At 39.2% G+C, this 18,414-nt stretch overlaps 1 protein-coding gene across 11 annotated transcripts in view; it reads right to left on the bottom strand.

Annotated features, from left to right (window-relative positions):
• LOC308503679 (tryptophan 5-hydroxylase 1) overlaps positions 1 to 15,531 on the bottom strand; it is a 221,256-nt gene extending 205,725 nt beyond the window's left edge. For all 11 annotated transcript variants that reach the window (XR_013994230.1, XR_013994231.1, XR_013994232.1 and 8 more), the window contains exons 1-8: positions 15,396 to 15,531; positions 9,124 to 9,260; positions 7,243 to 7,426; positions 5,183 to 5,283; positions 3,948 to 4,015; positions 3,600 to 3,796; positions 1,976 to 2,111; positions 1,105 to 1,231 (exon numbers count right to left, since the gene is read on the bottom strand). Coding sequence is in view for 7 of the 11 variants with exons in the window: in XM_081063186.1 (XP_080919312.1) it covers positions 1,105 to 1,231; positions 1,976 to 2,111; positions 3,600 to 3,796; positions 3,948 to 4,015; positions 5,183 to 5,283; positions 7,243 to 7,426; positions 9,124 to 9,240 (930 nt within the window). In the remaining 4 variants the exon portion in view is untranslated. The remainder of the gene's footprint in view (positions 1 to 1,104; positions 1,232 to 1,975; positions 2,112 to 3,599; positions 3,797 to 3,947; positions 4,016 to 5,182; positions 5,284 to 7,242; positions 7,427 to 9,123; positions 9,261 to 15,395) is intronic.
• Positions 15,532 to 18,414: the final 2,883 nt, after the last annotated feature.

Below are 18,414 nucleotides of genomic sequence, written 5' to 3'. Positions count from 1 at the left end.
ACAATTAACATTCTTGTACTCGTATGTTTCTCTGCCTTTTCTTAAGCTCATGTCTCTCTTTGAAAAATCTTACAATTTACATCCTCCTTGAATGTTATTTAAATTATTTAAATTAAACTAAATATGAACAAAGAAACATTTTCTAATGGTCATCCTAAATATGCACTTTTAAACTATGCAAACATTCACATCCCTCCCCCATTTAGAATTACTGATATTGGGGTGGTGTGAAGTAAATATAATGTGAGTTAGGTGCCTCTTTGTGTCTTCCACTTGTTGCATCAGGGGAACGCTCTGTCCAAGTGGCACCTGGACATTGACTCCCCAGTCAGCAGGAGTAAACTTGAGAAGGCCTCGCCAGCCCCCTTGGTTGAGCAATAGCTGACCCGCCGGTAGAACGCATGAATAGGATCACGTAGGTTGCCCTGTGGCCATAGTAACCTCATGTACATTGTGAAACTGCCGAAATTATGTGCCCTGCCTTCTACCCTAGATAATTACCCTGAAATTTGTGATTCATTGTCCCCATTCTTGCTGATTGGAATCGTTATGGCCTAGCATTCTTTCCCGACTGGTAATCTATTGGAAAAAACCCTATATAGTTAGTATCCTGGGGGAGCCCGAGTCAGAACTCCCTGACGGGGACGCTTGCCGGACACACCTGAAGCTAAGACACTGTCTCGGTTTCCCAGCACCTTGGAAACACTCTTCGGGTGGTGAGAACTCACTGTTGCTCTTTGTCTTACTTTGCTTTATTCTGTCTATCTTACTTATTGCCTCACTTAATAAATAGTGTTTTGCTGCCTCAACTTCGTCTCAGTGTGCATGGTGAATGCATATTCGACACCCAAATTCTGTGGCCACATAAAACGTAGCCCCTTGCTACTACAGGTGGCCAGTTAGCTCAGTTGGTTAGAGTGCGTGCTCTTAACAAGGTTGCCAGTTCGATCCCCACATGGGCCACTGTGAGCTGCGACCTCCACAACTAGATTGAAACAACTACTTGAGTTGGATCTGAAGGGTCCTGGAAAACACATTTAAAAATAAATAAAAGTTTAAAAAAAAAAGAATTACTGATCTAGATAGCTAGTTCCAGATTTATACCGTTGCCAGCTTTTGAACAGTCTCCTCTGAAGCTCCAAGAGATGCCAGGCCAATCTCTTGGGAGAATTGTGCAAAACTAGGTTCAGCCAAAAGGGGGACATGACCTAAGAGTTCATGGCAGGTATCCCTGGAAAAGAGGTACAGGTCTGTCACAGATGTGATGCTTAACATAAATACATCAATCAACTATTCAATCAAATTAAAATCAGGTCTTATGTTTATTCAAATTGGTCAGGTAGTATTACTTTGGAAATAAATCACAAAGGACAATAATCAAATAAAGAAACAATTTTGGTTCAGTACCATGGCCACTCACAAACACACACACACATATATATGTACCTATAGACAGACACACATAGACATCTACACCCCCCCCCACCCAAAATCAGGTCTCTATTCAAATGTCACCTTCCCTGCAAGGCCTTCCCTGACCATCCTTTTTAAAATAGCAATAGCAACACACCCCACACACAGCCCTTCCCTGCTTTATTTTTATTTTTCTCTATGGCACTCATCTGAAAAAAAAAAATATATATATATATACACAAACATATATATATGTATAAACATATATATGTTTATTATCTGTATCCCCTACTGGAATATAAACTATAGGAAGGCAGGAATTTTTGTCCGATTTTTTTTCAGTGTTACATGCTCTATACTTAGAACAGCATCTGTCATCTAACAGGCTGTCAGCTAATGATAGTAATAATAACGGCCAACATACACAGAGCACAGAGCATGTATTATGTTCTAAATGCTTTACATGTGCTCATTCATTTAATCTTCAGAAAAAACTCATGAGGTAGGTACCATTGTTACAAAAAGCTATTTGATGAATGAATGCTGAAGTAGAAGTACTTACGGCTCTGGGGTGTAAAGGGGGTCTGAACTGTGTCTCACATACTGTGTGCAGTGAAAAACACGAAAGGCTAAACCCGATAAGAAGTCCCTTGGCGATAAGTAACCAGCCACAGGACGGATGGAAAAACCTGTGCGCTCTACAAAGCAAGGGAGAAAATACAGTGAAAATCTTCACCAGAACGGACCATTTACTGCAGCATTTTAACTCACCCAGTGGCACCAACTAACACTTTGAAAGAAAACATGAAAACTAAAATTTATCCCATGTGTACTATGGGGAAGTAATAATTATTAAGCACTTACCATGGCCAGGCAATGGGTTATACCTTTTACATATCATATCTCCCTTCATGTTCACAATATGACTTATTCTCCTCATTGTGACAACTATAAAACCGAGGCCTAGAGACTCAATAATGTGCCCAAGGCCACACAGCAGATGATAAAGGTAGGATGAGAACCGCCCTCAGAGGTATGGGTCTCCTATACTACACCTCGCTGTCTCCCTAAAAAGTTTAGAATATCCCCTAGATAATCTTAACTTTAAAAAAGCAACTCACTAACAAGATCTATTAATTTAGATCAGAACCATTTTTGAATCTATGCCATTTTTAGCCAGTACTTCCTCTTCTAAAGTAGTTTCTTTATTTTACCTAAACCAGAAGGTGCTCGCTCTTCTACCCCCACAACAGGCAAGACTGCATACCCACTGTGAAAGCAGCCGCCACTGAGCCGCAGTGGCTCAGGGGAGCTCTCTAAGCTCCAATCTTGCCCTTCGTTTCAAACCTTCACACTCTGGGATTCCAGTTCCACCCAGTTGCTCTGTACTTGGATTCTCCCATTTTGATGGGGAGACTTCATGGTCCAGTAGAACTTTCCACATTGATGGAAATGTTCTGTATCTAGGCTACCGAGTAGGATAGCCACTAGTCACATGTGCTCTTGAATACGTGAAATGTGGCTAGTGAGGCTGGGGAACTAACATTTTGATTGACATTAATTTTAATTATTTCAACAACCACATGTATCTAGAGGCCACCAGAGTTGACAGTGCAGGTAGCCCCATCAAACCTATGTTTTGTTCGAACTGTCTTCTAACTTTGGTTTCTCCCTTTGATATTTTCCTTGAAATACATCTCTACCATATCTCTGACAAGAGGGTGTGAAACTTTTGGTGAGCACCTCCATGGATGGCGAACTAACCACCTCGTGAGCCTGTTCCATTTCCATTTCAAGCCCAAAGCTTGCAGTTTCTACCCAACAGTCCTTTACTTTAGGGTCACATACGAGTAGTAATCCCTCTACTAGATAAGATGACCTTCAAATATTTAAACAAAGTTATAATGTCCCTTAAATCTCCAGGTTAAACACCCTAAGAGTACTTCAATTTTTATTCAAATGATACCTTTTCCAATCCCCTTAAAATTCTGCTCATTTTCTTCTACGCTTTCTCCAGGTTCTGATTGTCCTTCTTCAAATGTGGTGCCTAGTACAGGATCCAATACTCCAGGGCAGAGTACAGGAAAATTCTGACCTCCCATATAAATGGACTTTATTCCTCTATTAAAAATTCTGTCATGATCAAAACAGAGTTCCACATCCCAAAACATTAATTAGCTTATTACCTTTTAAAAAGTTTGAAACATCTTCCAACTGAGGAATATTATCTTCCCGATATCCACAATACTTAGAAAGCAAAGGTAAATTTTTGAGATACTCTCTGCAGGCGTGGGTTGGGTAAAGTTTGTTGAGCTCCCGGAACACAGTTCCCCAGGTCTTAATTTCCTCTTCAGTGAATTCGACCTTAGGAATGGGGTCTCCACTAGTGAAATAAAAGGAAGAAGTTATTTTGAATTTGCATTCAATAAACAGTAGCACTTATCTTACTCTCTATTTAGTAAATGAGCATAATTTACTCTATTATTTATTTTATTATTTTTAAGTTAGATAAGGTATATTTATAACGCACTTACTATTTGTAGTTCATAGCCAAGTCTGCAAAATATTTCCGTCTTTTACGATACACATTGTCTTTGAAACCCTGATAATTAAAGAAAAGTTTTTAAGTATTCATACACAAATACACTTGACAAATGATATTTAGAAAACATCTTTATTGTTACCCAAGCTATTATATTAAAGATCTACATAATTGTTATTTTGTGTAGAAACTTATGACCATTTTGAAAGTCAGTGTTATAGGACAGCTTTATACTATAGTAGCTACAAAGATAAAAGATACTATGGATATAAACATACAAAAATATAATAGTAGCTACAAAAATAAAATCATTTGAAGAATCATAAAAGCAACACCCTAGTTAAATACAGGCTCTTTTCCAAAAGTGAGATTTTTTTTCCTTAATCACTCGACTGATCTTTTCAGCTAGACGTGTTTGCTCTCATATACATACCGTAAAGCAATTTGTTCATGCCACTTAGCACACTTTTCACATTTTAATCTCATATGTGTTTATTTATCTACGTGTGCTTTATCTTTTTCAACTAGACTGTAAGCTTCCTGAGGGCAGGTAGAGCAATTTATAAATTAGTCAAAAGATTATATAGAGTAAATGGATGGGTTGGCTGGGAGCTGTCTAAGGCAATGTAAGGTCACCATCACAGAGCTAATAAGTGGTAGAAGTGAGCCTAAGTCTGGGTCTATGCGACTTTACAATTGCACTCGTTTTTCTCCTCCCTCCCAGAATCCTAGAGCTCCATAAGCAACCTTAATGTTCTGGATTTATTAACTCTCCAATTGCATGCCTGTATTGTATCCCACATAATTTCCCAAGGAAACAACTTCTTAGTTCATCAATTGCCTAATAAACCAATTATGCTGGGTAGAGTGGGCGATAATGTTTTCTCCATCCTATTTTTACTCCCCTTTCCCAAACCCCTGCCCACTTTAATAAAAACTGACTGCAGATACTGTCTTGATTTCAGTATAACTCTTGGAATAAATAGCTCATACTAGTAGGAATGCCAGGCATCTGGCAGATGCTTTGGAGCCAATAAAGTTAGATGCTCTTCAGGAAGATAGTCTCAATCCCACCAACAGAGAGGTCTCTAAACTTCCTGAAATCCAAATAACAACAAGATCCTATTTAATCTAGAATGGCACTTTCTCCAAAAAAGAAAAAAAATGCCTTTTATATTTAGTTTGCTTTAAATTATTTTCAGGAAAATATTTAATAAAAATATTTACAGGATGGTCAGCATCTAGCTCAGAGCCATACATCAGAACTCTGTTGGCACAGTGGTCCAGGTCAGAAATCTTCTTTGGAAACCAAGGAACAGTTTCCATACCTGCAAAATATAAAAACCACTAACAGTTGAAGAAACAATCTTAAATAAGGCAATAAGGAAGAAGAAATTAAGTAAGTCATAAATCCATTTAGATGAGATTTTTAACTTTAGTGTGTACATTGAGGCAAAATTGATAAAACTGCTCTATTTCTAATAAGTAAATTTTATTCAAAATTTTTGATGACCCTTAAAAATTTTTATGAGCCTTGATTTCCTAAGTATTGGAGAAATGCTGTATTTTGCTAATAGACCAAAACTTAAAAAAAAAAAATTTAACTACATATTTACCTACTCTAAAAAGAAAAGGCAGAATAGGGATGTACAACTTCACAGACCAAGGTGCAAATTTAATAAGAACTTTGAATGTTTATTTTTGTTGATGAAAAGATTCTTAGAGATCATTTAGGTATTGCCACTTTGATCCTCTCACCATCATACAGTCCCTCATAAGACTCTGGGTTTTTGCATATGCCGTTTTCTGCATGAAATACCAGAGTGGGATCACTCTGACTTCTTGCTCCACCGCAATCTTCTGTTTTCCTGAGAATATCTTTCTCCTCCCTCAAGGCCCAAATCAAACAAGCCTTCCCTGACTCTGTAGGTGGAAGTAGTTCTCTGTCCTCAGGGTTCCTGTGACACTATGTTTCTCATTTCCTAAAAGCTTTTACTGTTTCACTATAATGTATCTGTGTATGTCGGTCTTACAGGAAAGAATGGGAATGACTCTAAGGTAGGGACTACATATTTGTGTATTTCTGTTTCTTAGTAGAAATATCTGACACAAGTTGTGTTTCCTAGATATCAACTGAACCATTAGCCTCTATAACACTCTTCATTTCTATAAAATGAAATGAAGAGGTAACCAAAGTCCAGAAAGGTAAAGTAATTTATCCAAGGTCATCCCTCCCTAATGGAAGAGAGAAGACTAAACTCAATCCTTCTTACTTCAGTCTAATGCTCTTTCTAACATACCCAGAAGTGATATTCAAGAGATTTTACAACAAAAACAACAGGGTACCAATCACATCATTTAAAATGGACACAAGCAGAGTCCTAGGCTTCCGCTCTGCCAGATGTTAACCTTGTAGCAATGTGTGGTGGGCATGGAACTCCCAGGGAAGGATCTGGAACACACAGGCTTTAAGCATGGTAGGGAGCACTCAAGAGACTCAGGGAAGCAGCTATCTGCCAGCCAGAAATGGAAGTATATCAATATTTTTGTAACTTACACAGCCATATAAATACATAACAGGTGAATGTCAGCCCTGATCACACCCAAATAGTGTGATATAATCTGAAGGGATATTTTAAATTTAGCATCATCTAAACAATGTGGCTGAATTATCCATTTCTCTTTTGCTCCAGGTAAACCACAGGGTTTTTTCACAACAGAAGATCTTAGCCTATATCTTTGCTATCTGATTTTCACTTTGTTATCTGGAATCTTAGATGGCTTTACTGCTTTTTCATTTGCTTTTGGAGGAAGTGGGGACAGGAAGGAATGTTATACATAGTGTCTTTCACGTCTTAGTGGTCAGCCATTGTGAACATTCTCAACTGATTCAAACACTCCCCTAATATGTGATTACTAGATTACTAGATTCTAAACCCTGTAAGAGTTGCTAAATGCTCAGGTGTTGTAAACGGGAGGTTTGTGAAACCAAGAAATGCTTGATGGTTTGGAAACGGAGACAACATAATCGATTTCTAACTATTCTGAATACTTCGGCATACTCGAGGCTTCCTTTTCACTTCTCTCACATTTGATAAAGTGTTGCCTTATAATTTTTCTTGAGAATTTTGAGCAATTACATTTTGTGTAATTTTGCTTCACTACCAGACTGTAAGCAATTTGAAGACACTGTTTTATTTTTACTGTCATCCTTTAAGATAAATATAAGACTGGACACACATTATGTACTTTACCTTTTGAGTAGTATTTTCAGATTTCACACTTACCATCTTCCTTCATGGTAAAATTGTCAGGTGGATTCACAGAGAGAACATTAGTATGAGACTTCAACAAATGAAAAATATCATTCAATTGTTCTCTGTTGATATCACAGTCAACAAAAAACTCAAATTCTGAGTTTCTTCTCTTCGATTTTCGGGACTCGATATGTAACAGGTTCACATGTTTCTCCTGTGTGAAGCAGAGGGTGAAGATTACACAGGACTGCCACAAATGGTAATAGTCTCTGAGTAGATAACTTTTGCTACCACTAAAAATCAATTTCACACTTGTCATACTAGCCAAAGGGAGAAAAGGCTGTTGTTAGTGCTGCCAACAGAAAAATAATTCCTCCTAAATCTTAGGTACTATTCCAAAAATTTTGAAAAATTCATCACACCCTCCAGAAACTAAGACAACACCTACCAGAAGTCTCTGAGATTGCCAGAAATGATTGGTCTTCAAGTCAAAATACCAAGTCTCCTAGATCAAAAGAACCTTTTGAAAATTCTCATCAATAAAAAGCTTAGTTTTCAGAAAGCGATCATAATGTTAGTCCTTTAGAAAGAAAAGTTTCCTTTGCAAAAACGCATTTAATAAAATTAAATGAACAGCTTGAGCAGAGTATTTACCACCTAAAATCTGTTACGCTACAAGCTTAGTAACCAGCTAAACCAGATTGCTTCTTCTGATCTCTTCCTGCCAGCCTAAGCTGTGGGTACCTCATGTGTAAACCTGTGGAAAGAAGGTATCTTCTCTTACCAATTTGGGCAGCTGAGGAAAGCACTAGCATCATCATGAAACATAAGAACCAATCACCCAACAGTATTTCATCTAAAAGATGAGAAGGTTAGAGTAAACGGTATCCAGTGCCAACCAGTTCAATCTAAATCGCCTCAGTGAACACCGATGTAGCCCAGTAAAGGCTGTGAAGCATACAAAGCAGGGTAAGACACACAAGGGGTTTATAATCTAGTTGTCTAACACATGAAAGACTAAGAGGAAATACAAGTAGGGGGTGTTCAGGTGCTTAAGACGGTTGGCGAAGGGAAAAAGCATCATGGATTAGAGAGAGCAGTTTCCATGGAGCAGGTAGGAACTGAAATGAGTCTAGGTTAGGTCCCCTCATTCAATACTATCAAAGTACCTGGTACTTCTCTTTCAGGTCACTTTGCACACGTGTAATTATTTACTTGCTATCATTATTTGTTTAGTGTCTGTACTGCCCACGAGCTTATACACACCGCGAGGGCAGGGGCTGTGGCTACTTTGTTCTGGTTCACATCCTTAGTATCTAGCAGGACACCTGACACATAGTAAATACTCAATAATTATTCATGTACTGCTTCCCTAAACCCTATCTCCTGAAGATAGCTTTATGAAAGTGGAATTCCTGGGTAAAAAGAGGTGAACATTTTAAGGCTCATAAATACATATTACCAGATTGTTTCCCTACACATGACAGCAATTTACCCTCACATCAAAGGTGTATTGAAGTGTCAAATGCATTGAAGTGTTGACACTAGGGAACAGTATAATTGTAAAATATCTGTTATTTTGCTATAGAAAAATATCATGAACTATATTAATCATATCATTAAATAATGTCGTTAAAATTTTAATATTCTCTTTAATTAAAATTTGCTTCTCTGAAATCTATGCCATGAACCTTTCTTTCCCCCATTTCTTTATTAGCTATTTGTTGCTCCTCTTCTATAGAAAGTTTGTAGCCCTTGCCCATTTGTTAGAACTGGGCAATATTTTAAAAACTTAAGTGCTAAAAAATGTCTGTAGTCTATCTTTGAAGAATTTCCAATAATCTATATTTTAAATATAATTTTAGAGACTTGTTTTAGTAGAGTTTATGCAGAAATATGGAGAGTGCTTACCTGGAAGATTTTCAGTGCTTTTATAAGTCCTCCAACTTCATTCTTTAAGGAAAAAATGAGCGTTGCCCTCCCCCTTTCTAAGGAATGCTCTTTGTTTTCCTTATTGTCTTCAATCATGATGAATTTGGTGTACTTCTCTAAAAATAAAGTATGAAAATAAGGAAAAGTCTAAAAAAGAAGTTGTGCAACACAGACAATATTTGATAATATTTGAAACTAAGACAATATTGCATAACACTAAACAAGCTTTAGGTTCCTCATCTGTAGAACAGGAATGTGCAGATCTGCTTTGCAAGGCTGCAATGAAACCAAATTAAGACACAGCATTGCCTACATAGCGCCCAGAATGTCCCGGGATACTACACCTGTTGGTGGTCACCTTTTTTTCCCCTTCTTTTGTGGCACGACTCAAGCCCACTGGCTTCTTGTGTCTTCCTGACTATTATGGCCTGAACTGGGAGCTCTTCCTCTACGAAAACCTACCTCCTCTCCTCCAACAATTTCAGCACTTTATTATACTGGGTCTTGAATGGCTTTCCCAAATGTTTTATTCGTGCATGTCTTCTAACAAGGCAGCAGGCTCCTTCAGTACAGGGACAAGGTTTTCTACCTCTTTTGTACATTCACAAGCCTAGGCAGCTCTGGACATGTGGATTAGAAGAATAACTACTAGCTGAGAGAATTCTAGTTCCATACAAGTATCTCCTTGGCGCTCTGCCTGTGGAAAACCCTAGGCCATGGGACCTGAAGCTTTTTCAATATTGGCCTACAAGTGCTATATTATTATAACTCCAACTGTGCATGTGTGTGTGTGCGCGTGTGCGTGTGTGTGTTGGGGGAGGTGAGACTATTGTGAAAGACAGAAATAGGGCACAATTGGTGATATTCAATTGAGAAATACATACTTGAGAAATAAGATTTGGAGTATTAAATGGTAACAGCATATTGACGATTTAGTCTTATTAGTTTCCCTTTGGTAATTAATTCTTCCTAATTGCCTTTCGTATTGTAGTTTTAGTGGAATTAACCTTTAACAACTTAACTTAATATAACTGAGTCCACTGTCTTTCACCTGTTCTCACTCACTGATCCAAGCAACGCTGTGTGTGGCATGACCACTGAGCGCAGGTATAGTGGTGATGCCGTGGATTGAAGCCAGATACACCGCGTTCCAATCCCCCAGCTCAGACTTCACTTACTCATGGGAGCCTTCCCTGACCTCCCCAAGTCAACTCCCCTCAGCGTTGATTATCAATCACTGCACCATGTGCCTATCATTCGTCACAACAGTCACGGGGGCAGTTGTAGCTCTGTTTTGGTGAGTGTTTGGTTATGTGTGTCTCTCCAACTGGACTGTGAGCTCTGAAGGAGCAGAAATCATGTATGCTTTTACTCACCATTGTATCTGCAGCACCTCACACAGTCCCTGCACATATTAGGCAACAGACAGATGTCATCAAATGAATAAAAGAATGAAACATTGATTAGAGACATGGTCCCCACTCTCAGGGAAGCGAAAGTCTGGTAGAGAAAGAACGACAATGCAGAGGATAAGTATTGTAACAGAGAACACAGATGGCGTAGTGATGGCAGAGACTAGAGTATTGTGGTACATGTGTGGAGATGTTTCAGTGAAGATGTGTTTGAATTGGATCTTAAAGAAAAGGGGGGGAAGTAGCAGATGAGGAGATAAATGACAAAAGATGAGGAGGTGACCAACCAATACAGAGCAGTGAGAAATCATGTAGGCAAGGTAAGTGGGGCCAGATCCTTCAAAAGGCTCTGTGTAGGGAATGCAAGGGAGTTTGATCTTCTAGGACCATCCAAATATCCTTCTAAGGACCATGGCTCATCTGATTGAAGGCTAAATGAGAAAAGTTAGGCTGAGGTAGTTTTCTATTAAGCTAAAATCCTGGCTTTGAAATGCTTTTCTGTAGGATGATGCAAAATGAGGGGCTTTATACATTTTTGTCTTTCTGTCCAGAGAGCTCTTGTGAGTTTTCTCTTTCCTTTTTCTTAAATACTGTGTAGCATTTTAGGGCTCCTTATAAGAGGGAGCCCAATAGACCCATCTGGCTTGATAGAGGATGTAAAGTACCAAATATGGCTGAGTAATTTTCAACTGTATTGTCATAAACAATAGTCTGCTACTAAACTTGCCAATGGAATACAATTTTCTGTTTCAGAATACAGTTTGTATGATACCTTTGCAATTTAGTATAACAAATATTTATCAGGCACATACTAAGTTGAAGGACTTCTACATGTAAGTTCAGAAAGTATGGAGATAAGAAAGAAATTCCCCACTCTATGATGGCAAGATTCCATCCACTCTTAGCAACCCAAAAGGTAGGTAAGGGAACTGACATTTGTCAAATGTCCATAAATATCATGCATTAATCTTACCCCATCTACTTCTAATAAAATCTTGGTGGGAGGGGATAGAAATTACACCCATGGCATCTAGTTGAAAGCTGTCTTCTTGGAAAATGAACTAGATATCTATTTTGACATCTTCTCAACCTCCTGTTTACACTGCAAAACAGTGTAAGGAAATATCTGGAATGTGAAGTCAGACATATCTAATCACTGATCTAATGTTTATCAGTATGATCTTGGGCATGCTACTTAACCTTTCTAATACAGCAAAGTTAATCGTCAATTTATTTTCTACAACTAAAACAATCTCTGTATTATTAATGTTTTACCATACAATCCAGCAATCCCTCACCTGGGTATATACCAAAAAAAGCTGAAAACATTTATCTGTAGAGATATATGTGCTCCGATGTTCACTGCAGCTTTATTTATGGCAGCCAAAACATGGAAACAACCAAAGTGTCCTTCAATAGATGACTAGATAAAGGAGATGTGGTATATATACACAATGCAATACTACTCTGCCATAAGAAAAGATGAAATACTGCCATTTGTGACAAAATGGTTGGATCTTGAGATTATTATGTGGGGAGAAATAAGTCACACAGAAAAAGTCAAGAACCATATGATTTCAGTGATATGTGGGATAAAACTGAAAGTAACAAAGCAATAAGACAAACAAATAAAGAAACAAAAACTCACAGACACAGACAATAGTTTAGTGGTTACCAGAGGGCAAGGGGAGGAGGCTGGCAGATGAGGGTAAACGGGATCAAATATACAGTGATGGAAGCAGAACTGACGCTGGGTGGTGAACACACAATGTGATATATAGATGATATATTGTAGAATTGTACACTTGAAACCTATATAATTTTACTAACCATTGCCACCCCAATAAATTTTAATTTAAAAAAATGACCAGTTAAACTTAAATTAACGTAGATTTTTTTTCTGTGATTCAAATGATCACTAATGGTAAAATAAATGAAATTCCAACTCAAGCACATTCATGTATATAAAGTACCATATCCAGTGTTAGGGCAGTAAAGGTTAAAAAACAAAGAAGACAATCTGCCTCCAAGGAATTCACATACTTATGTATGAGGGTGGGGGAGGAGAAAAGATAGACTTTCCAATAAATACAAATAAGAAGGGAATGGGACCCTGAGAGCCCAGCTGTGATATCTGAGCTGTGATATCCCAGCTGTGATATCCAAGGCCCTAACTTCCCCACCCCATGACCAATATCTCATGAGAGCCTAAAGATGACTGGAGATGGCTTCTGGCCCATCCATAAGTCTCTAATCAGAAAGGATTTATAGATGAGAAGCAAGGGATCCAAAAAGAGATTTTCAGCTTCCACAGAATTAACCATTTCTTAATGTAAACTTAAGTATACACAGGAAATTCTGACTTGGTGCTTGGAAGCTAAAAATTCAGGCATGGTCTCAAATATACATTCTCAAAGTGCTTTCAGAGATGTGAAAACCTTGGGAAACATTTTTTATCTGTCTAACTATCACTCAAAGATCATGGACTTTTTTTTTCACACAGAGTATGGGTGGCTTTGTCCTACAGTACGCAGATGCAAATAATAAAAGAGATGTAAAATAATATAGCAAATTGCTAGCAACAAATCTATCTACAAGTCCACCTAGGTAAGCTACAATTCCTACGTGCATCAATTTCCTTATTTGCAAAATTGAAGGGAGGATAATTAGCACCAATCTCATGGTTATAAAAGGGATTAAATATATATAAAATATATAAACTCCTTAGAACAGTTGCTGACCTGCACTAAGTAATTAACACTAGCTCTAATATTACAAAGTATAAATCCCAAATTTCCCAGTCTTCAAAAAAAGAGAAAATGTTAAATGTGATGATATTGACATTTTAAACTCCTCAGAGGAGGCTAAGAATTTTTCTTGCCCTGGGAATTAAGCATTTTATAAGATGGTTATAAACCTATTTCTTATAGCAGGAAGCACATGGAAATGTTGTTTTATGATATAAAATGTAAATATTCTTTTGTCTTAAGGTGATTTTCAGTTTCATAGGTTGATTTATTATGAAACCCCTAAAAAATATTAAGTTGCAAATCTCAAGTGAATAATTTAGCAGCTATTTTGCAAACAAACAGATAAAGACCCCAAAGTACAATTACTGAGTCAGCCAATATTTACTGAGTCCCCATTTTCCCTGATATCGTCACTATGGCAGGCTGAAGGAAGGGGATTCTGCAAATATAAGCTACTTCCTGGTCCACCACTATTTTCATAATGTGAGTAAACTTTAACAACTGGGAGCTAGGATCAAAGAACAGTAAAGAAAAGTGACAAGAGTTTCAGATCTCCTGATAGTTCATCCTGTAACAATCTCTCAGAGCTTACAACGCAACTCTTCATATAAAACTATATACAGAATTCCTTTCACATTTTAAAACTGGCCCTTAGGCTCCCCTGGCAGGAGCCCTTGTAAGAAGGTACTAACACTTATGGCTGGTCTAAGCCCAACCCTTTGCAGTTCATGATTCTGTCTTCCCCTGGTTCTGCCACCAACATCTCCCTAGTGGGTGGGGGCAGAGGAGGGTGAAGGATACGTTAATTGAATGTTTATGACATACGAGGCCTTGTACATTGAGATTTGGAAACATTCCTCTGTCTCTTGTTCAAGGCAAGATAAAAATGAAATTCACAAAGGTAAATTCTGCTGAAAAACTACAAGAAAAGAATTATCATCCCTGCCCCACTCCCAACTCCAAAATAAGCTTATGGAGCTTTGATCTTTACTAAAATGTGGCTATCACTTCGCCTGGATGACAGAGCTTATGAGGCATCAGTTCTTTTTTCCTTTATTCAACTACTCCCAAGCCCCCTTTGAGAACCTCAACATTTTCCCTTGTCACTTGTTATCTTTCCCCCTTCAATCTGCCCACCCCTCCTACTCCTTCAGGGGCAAAACCCACAGTACTAGCCTGGTAAGATAAAAGGCTATAAAGTGTCCAATGGGTCACACCTGTTTGAATACATGCCTCATCAAGAAGCATATATTTTTTTCTTAAAGCATCACTCTAATAGGTCAATGCCAATGCTATTTCTTTTTTCCTGAGAAAGGCAGGGCTAGCTGTTCTCCTACTGCATTTCCTGGCCTGCCTGAGGATGCACTGGTGTGCAGGATATGCCATTGGAAATAAGGACGACACACCAAGAAGGAGGTCAAAAGATCAGCAGCCCTTGGTAGAGGAGGGGTCAAGGTGTATAGTGACTAACTCATTTCTCCCCTGAATCAATACCAAGTGTAATTTAAATTTATCTGATCTAGGAAACACAAAGCACTACCAAATTAAAGTATTTTGAAAAAATGAATGCTGTTTGAAAACAGAACTAAAAGCTGTGGGAGGACTGGTGTGGAAGGACAGACTTCTCCAGAGAATCTTGATTTTCTTTTCTAAATGGGGGGGGGGGAAGGCACGAGGGTGAAAGAGAAAATGAAATACAAAAGAAAACACTGCCCATGAAAAACATTATTCAAGGAAATAAAGGCACTGGTAAAGAAAATGGAAATAGAAGATACATCCTAACTTGAAGATAATCTAATCTAATAATTACACATGTACAAATGAACTCTCATGGTAAGATTCATAAAGCACAGATGATAGTTTTACAGAAACATTTATAGCTACTTTAAGCTGTGTTCACATTTACTTTTAAACCAAATAAGTGAATCCCATCCTTCTTTGAGAATAAATTGACAGGCACAATCTTTTACTGGGTCAGAAAGTTCAACTCTAGTCTTTTTGTCCCCCAAGTCAACTACATTAGAGCATCAATGAGGAGTTAATGTGAAACCTCTGAAAACCAAATGATCAGGGGCAAAGTTAGGCTTACCTGGACCGTTGACTGGATCTGAACAACTGGGCCCTGTGCCTCCGTGTCAGCTGTAACCTTGCAATCAAGTTCTTCGTCCTGTGTTGGGGTGGAGGTGAAGAGGGCAGGTGTGATGCTGAGAGGCTTTGCATCTGAGACTCCCTTTTCTTTGGGGGTGTCTAAGGGAGGGTTCCCTTTATGGGAGAAGAAGGTAAAAAAAAAAAAAAAAGAGAGAGGCTGCCATTTGACAGAGGAAGGGAAGGAAGAAGAATGGTCTGTTTCTGCTAACATACAGGAGTCACACAGACTTGGGTTGGACTCTGAGCCTCCGTTTCCTCATCTGTAAAATGCAAGAGATATCTACTCGACAGGGTTTTTTGTTAAGGTGAAATCAGATGAATGTAAAGATGAGTGTTTCTAGCGCAAAGAAAGTGGTCAAAAATAGTGCTTTTTCTACCCAAAGGGGGTAAGAGGAAAGAAGAGTGAGTGACTACAAGGGTACAACTCCGACTTCCCAGACCCAGCTCCCCATGGGCATTTACCTCCCGGGAGGGTACTACTGCCTCCACCCCACGCCGGCTCAGCGCCCCCAAATCCGCGAGGGTGGTCCCTGGTTCCGGCGAGAGCCGCCTTACTCACCTCCCGCGCCGCTAGCGGTGAACTGGAGCAACCCGCGCCGGCTAGCGCCGCCCGCCTTTTATAGTAGCGGGTGTCGGGGCGGGCCAATGGGCGCCTGAGGCAGCCGGGCAGTAGCCAATGAGAAGGGGGTTTGCCTGCCGGGCGGGGAGCCTGGGCCGGAGCTGACCTCCGCTGGGTGCTGATGGTCCGCGCCCGGAGGCGCCGAGATTCACATCCCAGGCGTTAGCCTTTACGTGTTTCTGACTGGTGTTTTAATTAAACTGTTCAGCCACCCTTAACGACAGAAGTCTCACTAATATTCAGAGTTGGCAATTCCCCCCAAACCGAGATACCATCTATTTATCAGCATAATGACCTCTAATAGGCTTGTATTGCTTCTCCCGGTTGGCGACTAAAACAGCAGTCCCCCCTCCCCACCTTTATCTCTGCGTTTCTAGGCTATTTGCTAATCCAGCTCTGCTTCATCATCCTCTTGGTGCCTTCCCCTTTTCCTTGAGGTAGAACATTTGTTGAACTTTTTAGAAGGTAAGTGCTTAGTACCCTTCCCATTAAAGAGTTTTGAAGCTGCAAACAGGTGAGCATGGTACATTAGCAGAAAATCATATGGCATGCTATATGAACAACATGGCCCAGAAGCCAAAAATTTGGACTAGGTTATCTATTGACTGAATGCTCAGTCCATCAGATCCTGTCCCAAAGGACTATATATGTAACACATTATACTGTAGGACATTTTTCCTTCAGTTTTTAAAAGTCAAGTTTATTGATGTATAACATAGTAAACTTCACCCATTTGAGATGTACAGTTCTGTGAGTTTTGACAAACATATACCGTTTGTAGGGACCTTTGTGATTACTTTGTGGCTACCAGATAATAGAAGATAATTCCCCATCTCAAAATTCTTAATCACATTTGCAAAGCCCCTTTTGCCATGTGAGATAACGTATTCACAGGTTCTAGAGATTAGGACATGGACATCTTTGTACCAACTTAGCAGGTTTCAGTGGTCCCCAGGTGGGAAATGGCCTTTCTTCTTATCATCTTGATCTGCGGAATCTATGGCAAAGGAAATTCTGACCCTAAGATGTGGCTTTTGAGGTATTGAAAGTATTGGCTCCATGGATGGTAAAGAAGGCCATCTCACTGAACTCCCAGGGCTTCAGCAAAACATATCAGAGAGGGGACACATCCCAATCTCATTTTTCATTGGTTCAGGTGGCTTGGCAGTACCTTTGGATGGGTTCTCCCTGATCGTCTTTGCCAGCTTCTCCTTTTCCCCCCAGATATTTGGGTTCCTCTGAGCAAGGATCTAGGCCAGGGCTATCCAAACTTTTTTCAACGTTTTTCACCAAGGGCCATATGCGGTAAAACACACAAACAGCTGGGCCACTCACTCAAGGTGAAGTTCGTATTGCCTCACCTGGTTTATTTAAGTAAACCAAATATATTTTTGTAATTTGCTGCGGGCCAATTAACAATGGATTGCGGGCCGCAGTTTGGACATCCCTGATCTCTAGGCCCTCCTCTCTTCTAGTCTGTACCCTTTTCCTCATCAATGGCATCTTCTCTCGTGTCTTTGAGTACCCTTAATATGCTAACAATCCAAAATGTATCTCTCAAGCCCAAATCTCCCTTCTGAACTCCAGACCTTATATCCAATAACTTATTTTATATCTCCACTTCGATGACACATTGGCATGTTAACATATCCAAAAGTGACCTTGGGACGATAACAAGTGTTGGTGGAGATGTGGAGGAATTTGAACCCTTGTACATTGCTGGTGGGAATGGAAAATGGAAAACAATTTGGCAGTTCCTCAAAAAGTTTAACAAAAAATTAATATGTCCCAGCAATTCCACTCTTAGGTATATACCCCAAAGAGCTGAAAGCAGGTACTCAAACAAATCCTTACACACAGATGTTCACAGCAGTAATGACCATAATAGCTGAAAGGTGGAAACAATCCAAATGTCCGTCTATGGATAAATGGGTAAACAAGCTGGTATATACATGCAAGGAAATACTATTTAGCCATAAAGAAAAGAATGAAGTACTAATACAAGCACAATGTAGATGAACCTGGAAAACATTATGCTACATGAAAGCCAGACACAAACGTCACATATTGCGTGATTCCATTTATATGAAATATCCAGACTAGGTGAATCCAGAGGAATAGAATACTGTGTGGTAGTTGCTAAGGGTAGGGTGGTAATGGGAGTGGGGGTGAGGGGAATGAGGAGCAACTGCTCAGTGAGCACAGGGTTTTATTTTGGAATGGTGGAAATCTTTTTGAACTAGATAGAGGTAGTGGTTGTGAATGTACTAACTGCCACTGAATTGTTCACTTTCAAATGGTTAATTTTGTTACGTGCATTTTATTTACCTCAATAAAAAAA

This window comes from Rhinolophus hipposideros (assembly GCF_964194185.1).
Source record: "Rhinolophus hipposideros genome assembly, chromosome: 10".
Classification (NCBI taxonomy): Eukaryota; Metazoa; Chordata; class Mammalia; order Chiroptera; family Rhinolophidae; genus Rhinolophus; species Rhinolophus hipposideros.
Note: the sequence above shows the minus strand (reverse complement) of the source record. Positions and strands in the feature narration are given on the sequence as shown.